The sequence below is a fragment of the Asparagus officinalis genome, chromosome 5, assembly GCF_001876935.1.
Source record: "Asparagus officinalis chromosome 5, Aspof.V1, whole genome shotgun sequence".
Taxonomy (NCBI): domain Eukaryota; kingdom Viridiplantae; phylum Streptophyta; class Magnoliopsida; order Asparagales; family Asparagaceae; genus Asparagus; species Asparagus officinalis.
The window spans coordinates 130,512,634-130,535,123 of NC_033798.1; the positions used below are offsets into that span (position 1 = coordinate 130,512,634).

Below are 22,490 nucleotides of genomic sequence, written 5' to 3' on the forward strand. Positions count from 1 at the left end.
GGTTATGGTCCCTAATCTAGGGTTAACCACTCTCATTCTCTTATCCCCATCTAAAGAGATCCATAAGAGAGAAACCCTAAGGTTAGAAGATCATCAAAACCCTAATCAAGTTTTCTTCAATGGATTCAGGTATATGCTTCCGCACCTTTTGATTCTTGTTAATCTCTTTGAATTCAATCATGACTTTATGGTTTTAGATCTCAAGTTTTTATTAGATCTAACAGGCTCTGCTTTATGTAATAATAATCAATCGTGAAGAAAAGACATGAAAGAAATTTGAAATATCAGTTGTTGAAATGCGCATGGGATTTGTAATTGTGAAGGGTTCTATAATATCCTTGCAGTGCTGCCTCGAAGCACCTTAAATCAAATCAATAATTCTTTACGTTGCATGGCCCACTATTAAATCTCACGGCATTTAGCTACCTTTAAAATAATAAAAATATTCTATATCTTTGACATGAACTTTAACAGTAAAGATTTAGACATGAACTTTTTTGTTTTTTGCCTCGTTTTTTGAGTAGTTGAAGACTTGAAGAACATGAAACATTTATGACAAAGCTCTCCCCAAAAATTTAAAGAATGGTGCAGATTTGGGAAAGACCCTTTTTTTCTCATCCATCCTTATTTTGGGGAACAGGATGAGGAATCTGTTGGACCAAAAAAAGTCTAAAATTTTCCAAAAGTAAGAATACGATATGCTCATGTATGCTTATGTACCAAAAATAATCCAATCCGCAATTCTTTAACCGTAATTCTCGCATTTTTATTTTGAAAAGGGCAAAAAAGGAAAGCAAATAGTAAAAACTGCGACCAAAAACAAACACGTGGCCTACTCGGACAATCTAATCCCGATTAACTCCCTATAAATAAAATCGGAGCCTGACGATTTTCTTCTCCTTATTTCCATCTCAAACCGAAGAGGAAAAAATAAAAAATAAAAAAAATGGCTCGAATCTTGTCGCAAACCCTAATCCGCGAATCCCAAGCCCTAATCCACGACCCCCCTCCATCATCCCGATCCCCTTTCTTCGCCTCTCGATTCATCAACCTCCGCTCTCGATCGAAGCGCCCCGAGAAGGCTCAGCTCCTGGAGCTCGATCTCGGTCCTGAGGAACCCGAATCCGGATCCGGATCAGGATCCGAGAACCGAGGGAAACGGAGACTGCAGGAGGCGATCCACGCGATCATCATTCGTAGGGCCGCACCAGATTGGATCCCGTTCGTTCCGGGATCGTCGTTTTGGGTCCCGCCGGCGACGAAGAGGAGCCCTTTGACGGACGAGGAGGAGCTCTCGTTTTCTTCTCCTCGGGGGTGGCCGTCGTTCTCCTATTTTGTTGATGGTACGATTTGTGTTATTGGGTATTTTAGGGTTTTATTTTTTTCCATTTATTTACGAAAAGGTAGTAATTTTTTTATTAGGATGCATTTTTTAAAACAAAAATATGATTTTTATCGGAAAATTTTTGTGACAAGACTCAAGATTGCAAATGTTTCCGTTAATATACAATATCAATTTGTTCAAACTTGAAATAATTGAATTGGGTTATACTGTATCTTTGTTTGATTATCCAATATTCACTTGGTGCATGTGCTTTGGTATTAACCGTGAATTGACAGTTTCCAATTTGTTTATATAAGCTTATTAGATTAGAAATTTTATATAGACACCTAAACAATTTATTTAAAAGAAGATTTACCCAATATATTTGAAAGCATAAATTTGGATATCAATCAAATGAAACGATATGAATAATAATTATCATTGTGTATATGATTGGAAGGAATTACTAAAGAATTAGTATCTTACTGGCACTGCATATCACATCAAATTCTTAGACTCTGCACTTCAATACACGCCTATACTTTCTAGATTCATAATTTCAAGGCCTTTTCTATGTTCCCCATGGTTAAAAATAATCAGCAAGCATACGCAATCGTTCCAAGGAACTTATTCATAAAACCAGAGCATCATTATTCATAAATATGTGCATTTGATTAGAATATCTGAAGGAAACTATAAATAAAATGACATTATTGGGGTCTGGATACGATAATTGGAATAAAAGGTGACCCATATTGATTAATAGGATCATGCTTGATGATTATGCTTTTAGTCTCTTCTTCATGAGGACATACTCATTTATATTCAATAATCTAATCCAATAGCATTGTCATCAAAAGCTTCTAAAGTCCTACCTTTAGTTGAAAATAACTTTGCTTAGCCAAAATCTATAGTAAACGGCCCCTAAGACTTTTAAAAGCTTAATTGTTTTACTTGATTTGGCCAGCTTATTGTGTGCTAAAATAGGATTTAAGGTTTAAATTTGATCCTTAATTGCACTTGTTTATCCTGACTTCACTCAGTAAACACCAATTGTGGTTTCATAAAGCTATATTCTCCAATTAGTTGTTATGTCCAGAAGACTAACTGAGTTCTGTTTGAGAGAAATTTTGGAGTTGAGGTAACTCCAATTGTCTCAACTTCAAAGTTGAGATAACTCCAAAAGGTGGAGGTAGATAATCTAATGCTACATATCTTACCTCATATTTCCATTATCAAGGTCGAGCACATCTTAAAATAAAAAACTGGACTTCTGTACGCTGGAATTTTAATAACCCATACCTCCACTTGAAAAATACTCCAGAAAAACAACTGAGTTGTGTTTGAGATGAAATTTTGAGTTGGGATAGCTCCAATTATCTCAGCTCCAGAGTTGAGATAACTCCAAAAGGTGGAGGTAGAAAAATGCAATCCTTGATTTTGTATCTCATAGACTCATACTATGATTCTTCTCAAAGTCAGGTATGTCTTAAAATAAAAAACTGGACTTAGAGGCCTGTATGCTGGAGTTTGTATAACCTATACCTCCACTTGAAAAGTACTCCAGGTATCTAAACTCTATTTACTTTCTGGTCTTAGAAGAGAATAACTTGCTTAATGTACTTAATATGTGACATGGATGGTAAAACTTCATCTTCTCGTACAATTGGTTTCTTGTTGCCCTTTTTCTAGTTTTGTCCTGGGGACTTAGTTGCTGGTTACAGAGACCTGCTTCTTAAACTTTGTTTCAAAGTTGCTTGTGTTTTTAAGCTTATAATTTTCATGAGCAGATTAGTGTTATAAATGTTAATCACATGAAATGCCTTAATTGTTAAGGATATAGTTTTTGACCATACATGATTCATGAGGAATTTCATCAAGTACCAATTGTTAGGTAGCAGTGCTCGGAGGGTGATAGGCTGATAGTGAATTCTATCTCTTACCTCGATTTTAGGTAAGAAGAGTGGCTTACTAGTTATTACTGTTCCATTGCCTGTGCTATGTAAATGATGAAACATTGAATTTTGATCCTCCTTAGGATATTTCATCAAGTACCAATAGTTAGGTCGCAGTGCTCGGAGGGTGGTAGACTGATAGTGAATTCTATCTCTTACCTTGATTTTAGGTAAGAAGAGTGGCTTCCTAGTTATTATTGTTCCATTGCCTGTGCGATGTAAATGATGAAAGGTTGAATTTTGATCCTCCTTCGTTATTTCTCTCATGGCCTCTGCTTCCTTTTCACACTTTGTACTTGTTACTTACAGGTGTATTGCCACACACAGTGGATAATAGGCCAGATAAGGTCAGTAATGTATCAGAAAAGATGGAGAATAGCCTGGAAAAGGCCAGCATTAGTCCAGAAAAGGCAACTCCTAAGTCTGATGATGAAGAAAGTGGATTTAAATGTGCTGACAAGATCAGCAGCAGCGAATGAAATTAATTCACTGCACGGTTGAGTTGCTTTTCTGTGAACTTCAGGCAGATTTATTTCCAGGTTTGGAACTGCTTCTTGTCTTTGGTCATTTTTTACTTGTCTTTGGGCATTTTTAAGTATATATGGGTTAATTGCGGATAGTTGCATGTACTATCACCCAATTGTGGATAGAACCCCATTGTTCTATAGTTGTAGATAGACCCCCTGATTGAATTTTATTTTCTTGACTCTTTTACCTTAGAGATGGTAAAAGAATCAAGAGTTTTCACTCAGGGAGTCTATCTGCGACTGTCAAACTGCCGGAGGTCTATACGCAATTGGGTGATGGTACAGGGGGCCTATCTGCAATTAATCCTATACTTCAGTTACCTATATCCTCACCAGACAATAGTAGATGTCCAAATGCTTGAACCATGTTCTTTTATCTAGGATGCTTGCTTGTATCGACTAAACAATTTTGGATAGACTGGTGCTACGGGTACATTTGGAGTCATCATTGCGTGATTCCCCAGACCCCCTCGAACCGTTGTACAATTCCTACGAACTGATTCCTGGTACATTTGCGAACCGATTCCCTCCAATGCATGAACTGGTTCCCCAAAATTAGCATATACCACTTACAAGTATGCTAGATGCAAAGTCTCTTTAAGTGCACATGCGCAAGATACAATGTAATATGTACAATTAAGTGAATGGAGACACAATAGTGTGTAGGAGCCGATGACTTTACTGTAACTAAACACGTATATTAATTAAATGTAAAACGAAATGATGATCCTAAAACGAGCTCTGTGAAAAAAAAACATAACAAAGAAACAAACTCCATCAAAAAGAAGTATTTAAGTATTTTGTATGAAAAAATATTAAAATTCATATTAGCTTTCTAGTTTTCTGCTATATACTGTGGAAAAATTTAAGTGCACCCTAAAATTTTTTACAACATATCACTAACCGAACTTGCTTACTGAAGTAAGCTATCCTCTAACGAATCCAAATTTTCTAAGTGGCGAGTTGCGTACCTGAATTCGTACCGTGACTATGATTTGGACACTTTTTATACATATTAAGGATATATACATATTTAAAAAAAGTTTGATGCTTGAACAATAGAATTCAAGATGCATTGATATTTTTTTCCTTTCTTTAATAAAGACCATGGTTTACACTGTGGTTTGTCATGTATTTCAAAATTTCAACTTTTGTTCCACAAAGAGCAATGACATAAACATGCATGCAGGTTTATCCCTGCCAAATTATATTCCGATTTTCCAAAAGCACTAATTTTATGTCCTTAATTCATGATACTGTGTTTTGTTTTGTAATTCAGCAAATTATGTTGGTAACTGGTTTGCCGGTAAGGATGTCGTTGTGCTGAACTTTGCTGAACTTTGTATATCGCACTTTCCATAGCAGATTATTGTTGAATTATTCATTTTTATATTTCTTCTGTTTCAGGCTTTTGTGCTTTAATTCACTGCTAGTTATCCATGAATCTGTGATAATATTTTAGCACCGCAACTATAATTGAATCTCCTTTTTTGTGCAGATTCTGCTTCACTGTAAATATCCATGTTCTGGTCCGCCAGGGTTGTACATATTCAAGAAGAGTGGTTCTAGTGCAGCCAACTCAGAAAAATAATGAGACAAATAACGTCTTCTTAGATCCATGCTTACGAAATGTATTATGTATTGTAAACTGTTTGAAAGTTGTAATGCAGGATATTTATTGTACAGAGAAGCGGTTAATTTATTTACTTATCGTTTTCTCTACGAATTTTAATTGTTGCAAAATGACCTGGCTGACTACATAGGCGTGGGGAAAAGTTGCTTTCTAAAAGTTCTTACCGCTGCAGATGTATCATGTTTGTCCTGAATATTGTTTTCTGTTACACAGAATCTGCAGAGTACTGATAAGCATAGTGTCACGTCCTCCATGATTGTGTTTTCTGTGATAGAGAATCTGAAGAGTACTAAAGGGCTTACTCTAGGGTCCGTTGGCTCTGCCAGTTGTTTTCTTAGGGGCTGTTTGGTTCCCTATTATAAGGGGTGAAAAACTCAGAAAATCTCTCCACGTCAGATTTTTAGCCCTCCACGTCAGCTTTTTTGTTTCCGTCCATTTCTTTGTGCCGTTTTGGTTCGCTTGAATAGAAGAGGGAAAACTCTGCTGAAATCGCCGCCAACTAAGATTTTTTTCCCTCTCCGATTTCCTTCCCCAACCAAGTGAACTTGATGAAAACTCTGCCACGTCAGATTTTTTTCCTTCTCTGCTTTGTTTACAAAATTTTTTCTTTTTTTTTCTATGCGAACCAAACACAAGAAAAATAAATACATTGGTTTCCCACCATTTTTTATGTGCGAACCAAAACAAAACAATCTATTTCTTGGAAAAGTTTGAAAAACTCAAAACTTGTGTTTCTTTACATGGAATTGTATTTTTCTATATCAAGGAAACGAACCAAACAGCCCTTTAATTTAGTGCCAAATTTAAAGATTAGCAAACTAATCATTTTTTGTAAGAGCAAATGGCTAACATATCAAATTGGCTTAAAAAATGATACTATTTTACCACTTTGGTCTAAAAAGTGATACTGACAACACTTTAATCTAAAAATTGATAAATTGACAACACATGGACCTTTTTGAAAATAGCCGGAGACAGATTTTAAGCTAAGTATTAAGGGATTTTTGCCCATATATAGACCCCTCAATCTCCTATATTTTTTCGATTGACCCCCTGCCTCCTCTCCAAGTTTCAATCTGAAGCTCTGACTCCAAGTTTCAATCCATTTTTAAATCTGACGAGGAGTGTTCTCCACGAAATTGTTGAGCACCTAGCAGCTATGACATCAAAGAAGGGTGCAGGAGAGAATCACAGCAACAATGGTGGTGTTTAGCGGACACTTGTTTTATATTTTTGTGTTTGAGTCAAACTCTTGTTATGTTGATTCAGTTATGGTCTATTTTGGCTCAATTATGTACCTCTTTTGATGTTTAAATTGTGGCTATGTTGGTATTTTGTGAAAAATGTCCCTACTCGGTGTACTTGGTGTATGTTCATGTGAAATTGGGAGTATGCACAAGTTATCTACATATTTCTGTACACATATTTGACTCAAATTACTTTGTACACATACACCTTGCATCCTTGAACACATATACATTGCATCCACATACACATTGCATCGGTATACACAATATGCGAGCCACAGTTGCAAACATCACATAACCAAATCCAAAACGAAATCTGGTTTTCATAAATTTGGGTCCATTTCCAAATTATAACAAAAACAAGCAATTTTTACAAAATCCATCATCCCAAATACAATCAGCATTATTGATCACAAAATACAACCAAATCACAATGATGAAACCAAATACAATATAAATTCTAAATGCTAAACTTTCCTTGTGCTTTGATCATCTTTCTCTCTCAAATATGCCTCCAATCCTCCTAACTCTTTTTCAGTGATGAAATTGCTCCACAATAGCACAACCTCGTCTCCTTGTCCTCAGCTCCGCCATAACTTGAACGAGCACTTGAAACTCGAGAGGTTGACTTCATGGTTGCTAGGATTGAAATAGAGAAGATTAAGATTGGATTCGGAGAATTAGGGTTTTTTATATTTTTATTTTCTTGGGGAAGAACACTAAGAAATTTGGGAATTTAGGGTTAAAATAGAATGATAATTTTTTTAAAAGAGATGGGTAAGTATAAGCAGTAAATAATGCAAACAATAGCTTTAAGTTCTATTCAAAATATGCATATGACAAGCACATGAGCATATTCCTTAGAATATTCTTTTTTTTGTTAGCGGAGGGTAGTAATTTACTACACGAGAGAATTTTTATGGTATTTTTCTATAGAAAATTATGACTTATGATATTTTTGCGCTACACAATGTAAACGTATCTTTATGTCATTTAACCTTTTAAATAAGTCATTTTAGAGAGGGAGTTGAAATCCCAAACCCGTGTATTTCAAATTTCACCACGGGGTTGGGTATTTGTCAAATCCGGAACCGGCTCTCTTCTTCCCACCCTCGCTTGTTTCCCGAACTCGACGATCGCAGGTAATCTCCCCCGAACTCTCTTCTTCTCACACGTGCACGCAGACACACACACTTGCCTATAACTATATACATACATGTCTACACATGTACTTAAATTCAATAAAAATCCGTTGAATGATCAAAATCAAAATTACTAAAAAGAATGTGTTAATCCCTTGAACTATCCTAGAGTTTCCCCTTGAACTAAACTATCCTTGATTTTTAACGAATCCTTTGTCTGTGTCTACTTTATATACACATATATCCTATGCTTACAGTTGAAAACAAAGGGCTTATTTTAGGGTTTACTGGCTCTGCCCCTTGCTTTCTTAATTTATTAGGGCCAAATAGGGAGATTAGCACACTAATCATCCTTTTCTAATAATAAGAGCAAACTAAACACTCGTTCCCTCGCGGTTGAAAGAGGCGAAAGCTCGTCCGGATGGGAAAAAACCCGCGGCTTTCCGATCGGGTCATTGATTTAAGACGACATGGATCGGGCTTGCTTGGGCAGACCCTAAACCCTAAACCCGCTTAAACAGCGTACCTCCCCTCTCGGTCCCCCTTCTAGAAGTCGGCCCCTCTCTCTTTCTCTCTCTCTCTCTCTCGGAGCGATCTGACTCGCCGCAGCGATGGAGGTCGCTGGGGGTCCATCGGCCGGCGTTGAGGCGGCCAAGATCAGAACCAGAAGTCAGGCTACGGCGCAGGAGCAGGCTAAGGTGGCGTACGCGCTGAATCGGGCGGTTCATGCGCAGCTAAACCTAGAGTCGGTCAAAACCCGGGCTGTTGGCCTCTTCAACGCCATTTCCCGGATCCTGGAACACATCGATGTCTATTCCCGCTCCAATTCGCTCCCCAAATGGTTATACCATTCCCCCTTGTTCCAGGGTTTAATTTTTTTATCGTGCTCCGATTTTCCAAGAAAAATAAAAAAAAAGAGAGGGCTAAATGTGTTGGTAATTAGAGAGGAAAAGAGTCTTTCTTGGCCACATTGAGGACACGCACAATTATAAACACGTGTTTGTTTGTTTGCTTGCTTGCACGACAGGCAGGAGACGTTAGGGCAGTTCTCAATGGTGAATATGGAGCTGTTCAACATCGTAGAAGACATAAAGAAGGTTTCCAAGCCGTTCGTCGTGCATCCCAAGAACGTCAATGGGGAGAATGCCGCAAGTATGTATACAATGCTTTTGTTTGTTTCTCCCAAGTCTGAGCTGATTGCTTCCTGTGGAGCATTTCGAAAAAAGCTAAAACGGAGTATCATATTAAATAGCGGGTTCAAACTTGATGAATTTAAGATGTAGTCTCAGTTGAGTATTGGACAACAAATTTTCTGTCTTGGATGTCAATTATCAAGAAATCAGTTGCTGAGAGCGTAGTGGGGACAGTGGAGGTGTTCATGGGGGGGCGTGAACAACAACTATCATATGTCCTAGACTTGCGGTAGCTACTGGCATACTAGACCCTACCCTTGCGGTTCTCATATATTATGGGTGTTCCATGATAGCTTTGCTAGTAGGATGATGGCATCGAGCACAAAATTTGAAATTTGATGTTGTCATGAAGAAACATATATTATGACCATTTTGCAGAAACCGGGGATAATACAAATGGGTGACAAAATGAATAAAGACCTTCTGGGACAGGCCATGGTCTGGCATGTATAACATGGGAGAGTATCAATCTCTTCAGGGGGCTATCAGATCTAGATCACACTTGGTGGAGGTTGAGCAATCTGTGAGTGGTATTATCAAGACTCAAGATTAGTCTTCTAGAAGATGCATCATCAACTGATTGAGATCTTTGACATAGCTGAAGCTTAGACTCGCTCTTAATTTTTAGTTGACAGATTTGTAGTATTTATAGGCGTCCAGCCATATGATCTACGTAGTGGGTGGTTTTAAAATATTAACTTATATTCGTGGTTTATCTTTCTACTACTCACATCAGCAGATGGTAAATGAATTTTCAGTACACCTTTTTGGACCTTATCAAGAAGGGGTTCAAAAAAAGGCTATCGGCGCGGATAGATATGAATTCCTACATTGTATTATATCGTTTCTATATAACTGATCTGAATTTATTTCTGCCCATATCAATTCATTCATGTTTAACTATTTCATTTCCTCCAACAGTTTCTTGTTTCTACATTGTTATCACCTTTCTGATTTTCTCTACGGAAAAATACCCTGATTTGCAAGCATAATTGTTGCAGTACTACCTGTGATGTTATCGTCAAAGTTGTTACCCGAAATGGAAGCAGAGGACAACACAAAGAGGGAGCAACTATTAAGCGGGATAACAAATCTCCCTGTAACCATGCAAATTGAAAAGCTCAAGGTGATCTTTGGATTAGAGCTTGCTTTGTACTCAATGTATCTGTTGTTTATCCTTTACCCTCATGCTTCCTAACTCCTACTAACCATAAGTGAGTCAGGCTAGAATTGATATGATTGCTGCAGCCTGCGACACTGCTGAAAAAGTCATAGCTGATGCTCGCAAACAATATGGGTTAGGTTCACGCCAAGGGCCAAGCCTTGTTCCAACCTTGGACAAGGTGCAGGCTGCGAAAATTCAAGAACAAGAGAATATGCTTCGGAATGCAGTGAATTTTGGCGAAGGTGTCACTTTCACATACTATATTTTCCTTACAGATACCCATGATACTTCCGATTTATATATGCTTCTGATGTGGTTGTGAGATCACTTCCTTTTTTTATTTAATAGAGAAAAAATTGTGATTGTTCAGGATTACGAACTGGGAGTCAGAGAGAACTTCCATCTTCTCTTCCTAGTCATTTAGTTGATGTGCTCAATTTTGGTGATGGTCCACAGAATCATGGAGGAGATAATTCTGGTAAGTTGTGTATAAAGTTTTGCTTTCGGAGAAATTAGTTCCTCTGGATTACAATCATTAGTCAACGCACCCTGGCTTTTATCGTTATAAAAAAATATTCCACAATTTGATTTATCTATTCTGTATTAAGCTCTTTGCTACTGAACTTTCATTCACCTATACAGCAGAAAACTGCTTCATGGTATTGGTTTGACTATTGTTGCAGGCATGCTCCAAAAGGGTACACCCCCTTTCTCAGCTGGCAATGTCAACCCTCAAGGAGCTATAATGCAGGTCTTTCACAAAATATGTGATGTGAAATTGTTACAAAGTATTGATAAACTTGTTTCATTTATGTTGTTTTATTGTGGAATAAAATTATAATTTATTCTCATTGCTTACTGCTTTGTCATTTATGTATTATTTGGTTGCTTTCTTGTTAACTGATTGATGATTCTTTTGGTAGTTTCTCTCTCATCTCTCTCCTTGTCTTGGACATTTCAAATTTGATCATAGTTTCATTCTGAAGGAAAAATGAAAATTCATTTGACACATTTTTTTTTAGTATTTACAATTTAGTTCTAGTGATGGTTTGTATTGGTACTATGTTCATATCGTCTATTAGGGTTTGCACAGTTTCCATAATTTGTTTAGTGTCTAACTTCATGTAGAGTTGCTATGACTTTTGTTGGATTCCTTTGTTTGGTGAGGAAAACCAGTTGTCACTTGGTTTAAGATTTAGAAACCCTCTGATGTTTTTATTTGTGGATTACAAACATGATTTGATTTTGTTTACAAAACTATCAGTTTCTGAATTTTTGTGCATCAGGCTGGGACGGGCCTAATTCAGTTGGAGGTTTGAGCACATTAATCGACTCTGCATTTCGCTTTTTTCCTTCTAATAATATGATTTTTTCATATTGACTGTTTATTTTTTGCTAGAAGATTTTTCTTTTCAATAAATGTGAACTAATGTCCATTATTTTCTCTTTTAGGGTATCTTGGCAGTTAAAAATCCAGACTATTTATTTCATACCATATGTTCGCTTCTATAGATTATATGCCCAATATATATTTTTTTCAATTATCAGTTACTTTCTTTAGTAGGTATCTGCTTAGTTAGGGAGGTACGAGTTCAAAATGTTCGTTCTCATATGCAAAATTATTCTTAGCTGGCCAACATTATTATCTTTCTATGATATCTGATGGAATATCGAGAGTTTCTGTGGGAGATTTTGGTTTCTGTTCTGAATTTCACGCTGTTAGTAGATTTATTGTCCGGTGAAAGCTTTTAACAAAATACTATATAAAAGTTTTAGTTTACCAGTATTGCAATGGCAACAGGAAAAATAGAATCTTTGTATTTGTAGGGCTCTAATTGTCAATCTCAAAGTTTTTCGCCTTTTTCACTCTGAAAGTTATAGTGTTCTTATTCATCTCTATAAAGGCCAATTATTCCCGTCCCAGAAGTGAAGCTGGAAGTTGTCACTCTTATAGAGAGTAAAACAAAGAGCTCAACGGCTCCACACAGAAGGGAGTAGTTATTAAGCAGAAAAATTTTCTGCAAACTTATTTACGTAAAAGAAAGAAATGCATTGTGGGCGGTCTACAAAAGAAACTTCAGTTTGTTAAAAGGGTGCTTTACATATGCACACTTTGGAATGCTAATTTAAGTTGCAGCCTAAATTTTTCCATGATAATTTTCATGCTCAAAGGTGGTGTCTCCTCCATTTATAGAGGACCATTTATAGATCTCTTTGATGGGGGCTAGTAGTTGATCTATCCCCTTGTAAGGAATTCAAGCAAACTGCAATGTGGTTTTTTCTTGTCCCCTATGTGCCGTAACTTCCCTGTGGTCATTTCCTAAGGATGTATTGTCAAACTTTCTAGTTTTTCCGCGATGAAGTTTTTTCACGATCTTGGAGGATTAAGTCATATCTCATGGATGGGTCGTAGAAGAAACCGTGTAGAAATATATTAATATCCACTACCTTCTATGACCAGCAGGATGTTTGTGTCTTCCTTTTTTTACTTTCATTCATCTTGTTCCTAGGATCTTCTTCTTGTTCCAGGTTGATTGTTTTTATATGTTTTCTTTATTTTCAACTATTTATTTTCTTTTAACATCTGTGTTATAGGAATTATACCTAATAGGTACAGTGATGGTTTCTTATGCTTAAACAATGCATTTTAGGTGTTAATGGGACCAGTAAACATGCAGACTAGGTAGCCGAAGTGTTATACAAGCACTCATGCAGATCGAGATAGTGATCTTAGTTGCAATTTGTTTTACAGAATACGACCTATTTTCTTGCAGGGGACTAGCTATATATTTTACACTATAACACTATTTCTCATCGGTTTGATAAATATAGTTGATGCTGTGTAGGCTATTCTTTTGAATGTGAACTGCTCAGAAGATTCTAAGTTAAAGCACTTTGTGAAACGTTGTAGCATTCACTTTTCTAATACGTGGTTTTAGCTGCAGAACTCTGGAGCGCAGTTAATAGGAAGATCAGTTGCATCCCCCAGCGGTGGACCTGCTTCCTTTGATAATGCATCAACGCCTCCTCTTCAATATGCTAATTCACCTCGATCAGGCACGAACATGATGAATACACCATCTCCTCAGCAGCAACAGCAAAGACAGAAAATGATGCAAATTCCTCAGCATCAACTCCTTGCTCAGCAGCAGTTGAGGCAATCTACAACTGGAGTGCTGGGACAGGTTAAAAACCTTCTCTTCTTTTTATTCCCTTGTTGTAAGCTTGAACTGTTTAGTTCTTGGATTGTCATTGTCATCATTATCATTTAGTGTTTTCCTATTAAACGGGTTGAATTGTGGAGGACTTCATTCGAGTATCGCAATTACCAATTGTCAACCAACCGGACATCAAACCCTATGGAGCTGTTTGGATGATTTTGTAAAAATTGAGGATTTGTGACACAATCTGGAAAGTGACATCCGCCTTTATGACTTTTATCTTGAACTTTTTCCTTTGTTTTGCTTGGAATGCACTGGATTTACAACGAAATCCTATCATTTTTGAGTGATTTTGATTTGAGGAGTTAGAGGTGAGATACATCATCATTTTCATGCTTTCAAAAGATGCAGCGAAACAAAGAAAAGTTGGGAAAGTTACTTCTGGACCACCACAATTTATCAACTTTCCAACTTTTTCCTTCAGAATACATGCAACCAAACAGACTCTAAGTAAGAAACAATTTCTGCCTAAGGAAACTGTTGAAAAGAAATGCACCGCCACAAGTTTCTTATGAAATGCTTCCAGTCCATCCATGCAATAAAGGCAAAATTTGGTGTTTATAACTGGGCTGTTTGTAAATTTCACTGCCTGGACAACCTGAGTGCATGCTATTTCCCTGCAATCTTGATACTGCTGCTATATCAAATCCGTTCAAAAATCTGCATCACTGGATGAAGCGAAGTTGTGTATGTTGTTCCTCCCCACTAAAAAAGGCATTATGTCTGACCTCACAGGACTGCTCATTCATTTTGATATTTTTTTGGGCAGTTCTCAATTTTGATCTCTGCTTATTAAATATAAAATATGCTTAGATGAGCAACGTTATGTATTTTTCTGGTTGCAGAGCAGTATGTCTCAGCTACATGATTTACAGGCACAAACTCAGCAAAAGTTTCCATCGGTATTTTGCTAAACCATTTTTTTCTAGGGTTTTGCTTAAAAGTTTATTTTTGTAATGCATATTTTCAGCTTCATAAATGTTACTGGTTTACAAATATTCATTAACTTAAAATTTTCTTTATCTTAGGTACCTAACCAGCTTCCGATGCAATATTCTCAGCCCCTTGCACAGCAGCAGTTTCAGAACAGACAATTACAACCTAGTCATATGCAGCTTAATATGGCACAGAATCAGATCAACCAAGGAAATCAGTTAAGGAGCCATTTGGGACAGTTTGCGGGATCTGCTAACAGTGCTCTGTTCAATGCTGCTCAGTCATCTCCCAATTCTCAGATGGTTAGATAATTTTACAGTTTCATCATCTTATTAGCAGGATAGAAATGTGCACACGTGTGTTTATGTGCTTTTATGCTCATTATTCTTCAACCATCTTCTAAGGATTCATCGAAGAATCCCTTTTGTCCTATATCAAACAGCTTCTCACTTTGCAGAATTAATCTAAAACTGGTGTTTGTTAATGCTGTTATAGTGTAGTGTATAGTCTTGTACATTGTTTAGCATGGATATATTATTTTTGTGTTTTTAGTGTGTATTTGTACAGTATCTAATTGCTTTGTGAGTTTGGTTTGTCCTTAAGGTCAGTTTATGTGGACGTCAACCACCTCATGTTGTGGTATTGAGCCCATCATGAAGAAGGACAAGATAGTAATTTATCATTTCTAGAAGACGTAGATTTTTTATAAAGTACTTGTTCGTACTTCTTCCAAAGATAGTAATTTATCATTCTTAAAGAATTTATTATCTTTAGGAACCTTCTTTGAAAAAGTTATACTATTGGCAATCTCATATCTCATTCATTGCAGATAACCAACATGTCAGCTACAATGCAGTCACAATCACTTTTACCACGAATGCAGGTCAGTTTTTTTTTTTGGCATGTGAATTCTGTTTACTATCTAATGACTTTGTGCTTCATAACTCTAGAAGATTCTAATACATAACGTTTCTGGATGAGATCTTTCCATTCTTTGTTCCTTTCTGGCTACTTAGTGATTATTTAGTTATTAATCTTTTTGAGATGAAATTGTTTGTTGATCAATATACTATCCAAAGCAGCTCTCTCCGTATGTCATAGAGCGAATTTGAAGTTTTTGACTAAGGTGAAATTGTTATGTGCTAGCTTAATTTTCTGCTGTTGCTATGCTTTGGACAAAATTGCTTGGTAGTTTCTGCCTTGCTGTCTCATAAATCCTGTTTACCAAGTGTTGTGTAATCTATTTAATTCAAGAATCACGATGTCCTTATAGGTAAAGCCTGCTTCCTGTGTCCCAAGTGATTATTTTCAATAGTTATAATAAGTAAATGGTCGTGATTGAGATTGAGAAAGATTTGTCAATAGAATTAAAAAGGAGGATTGAAGTGTTTCAATTACTATCTGACTTGAATATAACCTTGGATTTGCAGTGAAATTTTAGACGACGACAACTTAGGAGGATAGATAAAGACATTATGTTTTTAAAAAATAGTGAATTTGAACTGGCGATATTGAGATAGATGAGCAACTAATAATAAAAGACAGGATATTATGACGGAAAATCAGTATATTTTGTAAAAAGTAAGAGTACCTTCAACTTAGGATAATATTTGTGCGATCATTTGAGATGGTTTGACATCTGCAGTAATGGCTAACAGTCCAATACTATCATTGTTGGTGTTACTAAGACACCAAAGTGAACCTGGAGAGGTACAGATTAGGTGCAAGGACAACAAGCTGATCCTTCATAAGCTGAATGGGGAGAAAAAATTGAGTTTTGCACTTTGCAGCCATCCCCTAATTTCACGGGTCCTTAAATTTTGATAATGATTCATGTTATTCGTGCCTATATGAACAATTTATTCCCCTGGATATGAACAATTTATTCCCCTGGATATTTTGGTATCTTATTCATTCAATGAAATCTATCACCACATAATAGTCAAAATTTGATTCTCATGGTTAACATGATGTGTTCCAGTTCCAAGATTTCTTTTTACTAGATTTATATTATTCTCAATGTTGTTCCATCTCTTGCTTGCTTTTTGTCCAACGATGTAATTCATACAAAAACTCCCTTTATGAAGTATTAACTAATTTTTGTTTACCAATTTTAACAACAAACACTTCCTTTATTGAGTATTAACTAATTCGACTTGTCATGTACGCTACATTAGTTTCCATCATCTTGGATCTTAGATGTTGATATTGTCCCTCAACATAGTAGGTTATGCTTTCTTGACAAAGTTAAGATTCTTGAATAAGAAATGAGTGATTGACAAATGTATTCTTGATTAGAATGGATTGAGAGACAGGATCAATAGACTGTTGGGAGAAGGTTTAATGATTATGGTTGTTGGGAAGCACTGACTATCGAAATTTAAATGATGCTCAACTTCTATTATTGTCTATTACTAGCTTCCCTTTTTCTATTATTTGTTGTTTAACAGTGAAAATTCATGTATTTCCTTTTCGATATTGTTTGTATAATAATGATATTCTAATGCATCATGTTTTATTTGGCCCCTGCAGACGTTTGGTTTATCTGGTGGACATCCTCAAAGAAATCATCCTTCACAGATGTTAAATGATCAAAGTATGTGATACATGTTTATCCTTTTCTGGTAAAATCATATTTTCCTATGTTTTTACATATTCCTACTGGTTGGGAATAAAAGCCTAATTGTTGTTGTTGTATGTTATCAACTCTTATTTCACATTGAAACATTATTTCTTTATCCTTTTTTTCATGAATTTATATTTTTGTATTGTCATGGCCATGTTCACATACATTACTAGTTTGGAACAGAGACTTCACTGTTGTATTTTACCGGGGCCTTCTTTTATATCAAGCACTGTGGCAGCACTCTGGCATCATTTTGTATTCATGCTTTTCATCCCTTTGACAAGCTAAACCTATAATAATTAGTTAGAAACAAGCTCTCTTTTTGACCCATTGACTCATTCAAAAATTAAGTCTGCATTATGTTTATTTATTATTTTAAAGATCAGTCTAGGCGCCTTCTTTGTCAGCCACTTAAGCCTAAGTTGCACTCAGGTTGTTCGCTTAAGTCGTAGGAGCGAGTATGGGCGCATGCGCCTGACTACACGACATCAAAAAGGGTATATTGCTCGTTTAAACATAGTTAGAGGTGAAGAGAATGAGCCAGGTCAAAATGGATCGGATGAAAACTCTACATCCAAGCCATCTCAGTTAAAAGAGTGAGGAGACGATTTTGAATCATTAGAAATAACCCATCGTCTCTCGATGCTAAAAACGCCTACGTGGCGCATGAGCGCCCGCTTAGGCGCATAGGCGCTAGGTCTACCATCGCCAAGGAGTGCACAGTGCTTTCTGAACATTGTGTTTATCATTAGCTCAAAACCATTAACGTTAAGTTTTTTGGTAAATTGGCGATAAATGCATGGTATAAGAGAACCGAGTTCGATAAAGACTTGATTTCCTACCTTGTCTTTGTTAATTAAAAAACTTCATTAAATGCAAATATTCCACTTTCCAACTTGGTCATTCTTATGCAAGACGTCTTTGCATATGAGTGATGGCAGCTAGATAGGGGCCTACGTGCCGCTTGAGGGTCTGCCTAGGTGTCTAGGCGCTTAGGTGCTAGGCTCTAGGTCTAGCACCCAGAAGCATCTAGAGCTTTCTAAAACATTGTATTTATCATTTGCTCATAACTATTGACTTTTTTGGTACATTGGTGATAAATGTATGGTATTAAAATGCCAAGTTTTAGAAAAGACTTGGGTTCCAACATTGTCTTTGTCAGTTAAGAAAAAGGTTCATTAAATGCGTATATTTTACTTTCCAACTTGGTCATTCTTATGCTAGAGGTCTTTCCATGTGAGTGATGTCACTTGATGGGGTCTATGTGCTGTTGAGCGGCAACCTAGATGCCTTGATGCTAGGTGCTAAGTCTAGCACCCAGAAGCATCTAGCTCTTTCTAAAACATTGTGTTTATCATTAACTCATAACCATTAGCTTTAAGTTTTTTGATAAATTGACGAGAAATGTATGGTATGAGAGCACCGAGTTTCTAAAAAGACTTGGGTTTCAACCATATCTTTGTCATTAAATGCATATATTCTACTTACCAACTTGCTCATTCTTATGCAAGAGGCCTTTCCATATGAGTGATGACCTTTTGATGGGGCCTACGTGCCGCTTGAGGGCCCACCTACGCTCTAGGTGATAGGCGCTAGGTCTAGCACCAAGAAGCGTCCCATGCTTTCTAAAACATTTTGTTTATCATTAGTTACGTTTTTGGGCAAATTGGCGATAAATGTGTGGTATGAGGCTACTAAATTTCAGAAAAAACTTGGGTTACAATCCTATCTTAAGTTTCAGAAAAGACTTGGGTTCCAACCCTATCTTTGTCAATTAAGGAAAAAGTTTGTTAAATATGTATATTCTACTTCCAACTCGGTCATTGTTATGCAAGAGGTCTTTCCATGTGAGTGATGGCTGCTTTATGATGGCCTACGTGCCGCTTGGGCGCTTCCCTAGCCGCTAGGGCTAGGTGCTAGGTCTAGCACTCAGGAGCATCTAGCGATTTCTAAATATTGAGTTTATCATTAGCTCATAACCATTAACTTTTTAAGTTTTTCCTGTAAATTGTCGACAAATGTATGATATGAGAGCACCGAGTTTCAAAGAAGATTTGAGTTTCGCTGTTATCTTTGTCAATTAAAAAAGGTTTATTTAATGCGTATATTCTGCTTTCCAACTTGGTCATTTTTATGTCCACTCGATGCAAGTGATGCCCACTCGATGGGGGACTATTAAGCTTTCTTGATTTATGTTGTTTAACTCGTAACCCAGCGGTTGAAGCTTTTATATAGAGTGATCTAACATTCATTTTTCATAGGGGAAAACATTAGATAAATCAAGGACTTGGAATTACTCTCCAGTGCTGTTTCTAATCAATTAAAAGTGCAAACTTATTCTTAGATAAATTGATAGGTAAATGCTTCTGTAGAGTTCCAATATCAATTTTGCAAGATCCTTGAGAGCTTGTTTGATAGAGAGAAAAGGTCCCCTTTTATCCTTCAATTGCCTTTGAAGCAAAGAAGAGTATCTTTTTGAAATATAATGGATTCAGATTCTGAAAGTTATTCTTAGGGGGAAAAAGCTTTATTCACGTATGAATTAAACTTGACACCCAAATCTTTACCATATCAAGGAAATTCTAATGTGAACTCAGATATGGTTAGGTAGAATAATATTCATTGGCAAACTAATAGATACATATAATTGGTTATAAGCTATGTAACCCGGACACGTCATCTAGGTTCTTGCATTCGCGTCCGTGTCAGTCACTTCTTGGATGCTTCTTAAGCAAGGTTTTAAATATCGGTTATCGGGGATTTATCGGACGGACAAAATCCTTATCGGATAGCGGAAATCGGGGATATATCGGGGATAAGTAGTATTTATCGGAGTGATATACTGGATGATGTGTATATATAATATAACAATTAAAAAATATAATCTAATCATGCTTAATGAAATATAAACATACCAAAATATAAATCATCATGTTTAGAATCACTAACAAATTGTAGAAAGCGAAACTTGCATCATAGCCTTGAAAAAAATATAATGTTAGTCAAAATGGGCCGATAATCCCGATAAAAAAGTCTTACTTATCGGCCGATAAGTGCTGATAACGCCGATAAATCGCCGATAAACCTACAAAAACGATAACCGATTAAAAATCCAATTTATCCTAGCGGAGAGCTCCCAAATCCGATAACTCAGCCGATAATATCGATTATCGGCCGATATTTAAAACAGTGTTCTTAAGTATATATACATACATTTATGCAGATGTTTACTCAATTATTTTAGTTTAAAAAACTCGTGATACACTTCTTGAATGTATATCGTACGCTTCATCTCAAATTTATGCAACTCTGAAACTAGGGATAGGTTCATTTTAGCACCTAACTTGTTCATAAGTATGATTTTAAAGGGTCATTTGAGAATCTAATTTTAAAAACGAGTGGTTTTCCCATTTTGTTTTTAAAGGGTCATTTGAGTACCTACTCAATTAAAGAAATATAAAAATGTTATAAGGATTTTAATTCTCATGACATGTGAATGAAAAACAATATCGATCTCATATAGATTATTAATTTTAATATGTTGTCTATATAGTTGTGTCCCCGTATCCTAAATTTTACAATTTTGTTGTGTTTCTTGTCCGCATCCGCGTTCTTGTCCGCATCTGCCTCCGTATCCATGCAACTTAAGTTATAAGTTTCTCGGTTCCATTTTGTTTTTGCTCCTGTCTGGTAAGATAGATGCATGTTGGAGCAGTTTAAATATAATCAAAGGAGTAAGGACATCGAATAGCCTAAAAATGAAAAAGTTCATATGATTTCATTTACCACTAGATCCACACCTTAAGATTAAGAAATGAACAAAGAGAGATGAATTAAATTCATTTACCCAGAAATCCACATCTTAAGAAATGAACTAAAATAATATGAATTAAATTTACCCAGAGATCCACATGTTTGAGAAATGAACCAAGAGAACTATGGTCTGGAGCCTAAAAACATTTTAAAAAAAATCAAACTGATGATGTTAATTGAGGTATATAGATCATTCAACTCTTGTACGCCAATTTTTCCTTTGGTTTAGAATAATTCTAGACCATAGATATAAACAACCTGCTATAAAATATCGTCCATTTTGGGCCATTGGATGTGAAACAAAAAAAAACACTTTTTTTTTAATTATCGATTTTAGATACTGAAGATTGTTGCATGCGCACATATGTTACTGAAGAATGGAGCTTAATACGCCAATGAGAATATTGTGGTTGGCATTGTTAATGAGATAGTGAACATTTACTGCTTGATATGCTCTTATGGCCCTTGGAGCCAGAAGTAGCATTGCTTTTTCAGGCATTTCCTTTTCTCTTTCTTGCCACCATTAAAGCCTATCCCATAATGCATTCTGCCCCTTGGCTGATTTATTTTGATGGGTAATAAACGCTGAGAAATCTTTGTTATTATTGTTATTTCAGTGTTTGGCATGGGTGCTTCAAATCCAGCTAGCATGGTAGCAATGCAACAGCAGCAAGGCGGCTTTGGTAACATGACAAATGCCCAGAGCTTGCAACAGAGCATGGTTGGCCTTCCAAATACGGCACAGAATCCAAACTTTTCGCAGCAAAGGCAGCAGAATCAGCAATAATCCCCTGACTGAAGACCAACACCAAATGCCAGAGTGACGGGAACGCTAGGTTTACAGTAAAGTATTGTTGACCATCTTTGTGTGAAGCTTACGACAGGGGGCTTGTTCCTGAGTGTTGTTGTTGGGGGGGTGCGTGGGGGTGGGGTTAATTAGATGTTTGTTTCTGATATTTTATGGTGGATATTAGATGTCTCGAATTTAAGTCGAGCTCCTGGTATTGATGTTATCCAAAATATATGTACATATCATCCTCTTGAATTTAATGTGTAGCGTCAAGCAATTCTACTCGGTAATAATATGTAAAAAGGTTCATGACTTGTGTATTATGAGTTAGTTAACATGTTGGTTTTATTTGCCATTATCATGTTCAAGCTTCTTTGGTCTAAATTTTTTGCTACAGAGTTCTCTATTCTCACTGATGCGGTGGCCATGTCAGTATTGTGTACTCGCAATAATTGAAACGGGGTCCCCAGTTTGGAGAGGGGAGGAAAAAATGAAGGGATGATGCCGTTCTTCTCTCTCTCTCTCTCTCTCTCCATGTTCCCCTTCTAGCTAGCGTTTACGGATGCGTGAATTAGTTTTTCTTTTTCTTTTTTCATTTAACCAGACAACTGTGCATTCAAAAAAATATATATATTTTTAATTCTAGTAATAACTGTACATGTGAAAAATGTTCTTTTAATACAAATAACACTAGTATTAAGCCCGTGCTAAGCACGGCCTGATGTTTTCTTTTGCATGTGTGATAAAGTGTGGCGTTATCTGGTTCATTTTCCGCCTATATTTTAGACTTTGGTAATCAATTGATTGATCGCTACCTACCATAATTACCATAATTAACTATAAAGTACTTAGCCCGTGCTCGCACGAGTGAGTCTTCCATGATGGATGTCTCAAAAAAAAAAAAACCCTCGATTATTT

The 22,490-nt window shown here is 36.4% G+C and overlaps 2 protein-coding genes across 2 annotated transcripts; both read left to right on the forward strand.

The window, feature by feature from the left end:
- LOC109841380 lies at window positions 895-5,532 on the forward strand. The gene is made up of 3 exons (XM_020410325.1): window positions 895-1,343; window positions 3,589-3,818; window positions 5,305-5,532. The coding sequence occupies exons 1-2, from the start codon at window positions 947-949 to the stop codon at window positions 3,756-3,758; spliced, it is 567 nt and encodes a 188-aa protein (XP_020265914.1). The 5' UTR covers window positions 895-946; the 3' UTR covers window positions 3,759-3,818; window positions 5,305-5,532.
- On the forward strand, window positions 8,266-21,687 carry LOC109841381 (mediator of RNA polymerase II transcription subunit 8). Its single transcript, XM_020410326.1, has 12 exons — window positions 8,266-8,669; window positions 8,856-8,980; window positions 10,023-10,147; window positions 10,245-10,428; window positions 10,557-10,664; window positions 10,870-10,937; window positions 13,132-13,371; window positions 14,253-14,309; window positions 14,436-14,645; window positions 15,173-15,226; window positions 16,876-16,939; window positions 21,400-21,687. The coding sequence occupies exons 1-12, from the start codon at window positions 8,440-8,442 to the stop codon at window positions 21,567-21,569; spliced, it is 1,635 nt and encodes a 544-aa protein (XP_020265915.1). The 5' UTR covers window positions 8,266-8,439; the 3' UTR covers window positions 21,570-21,687.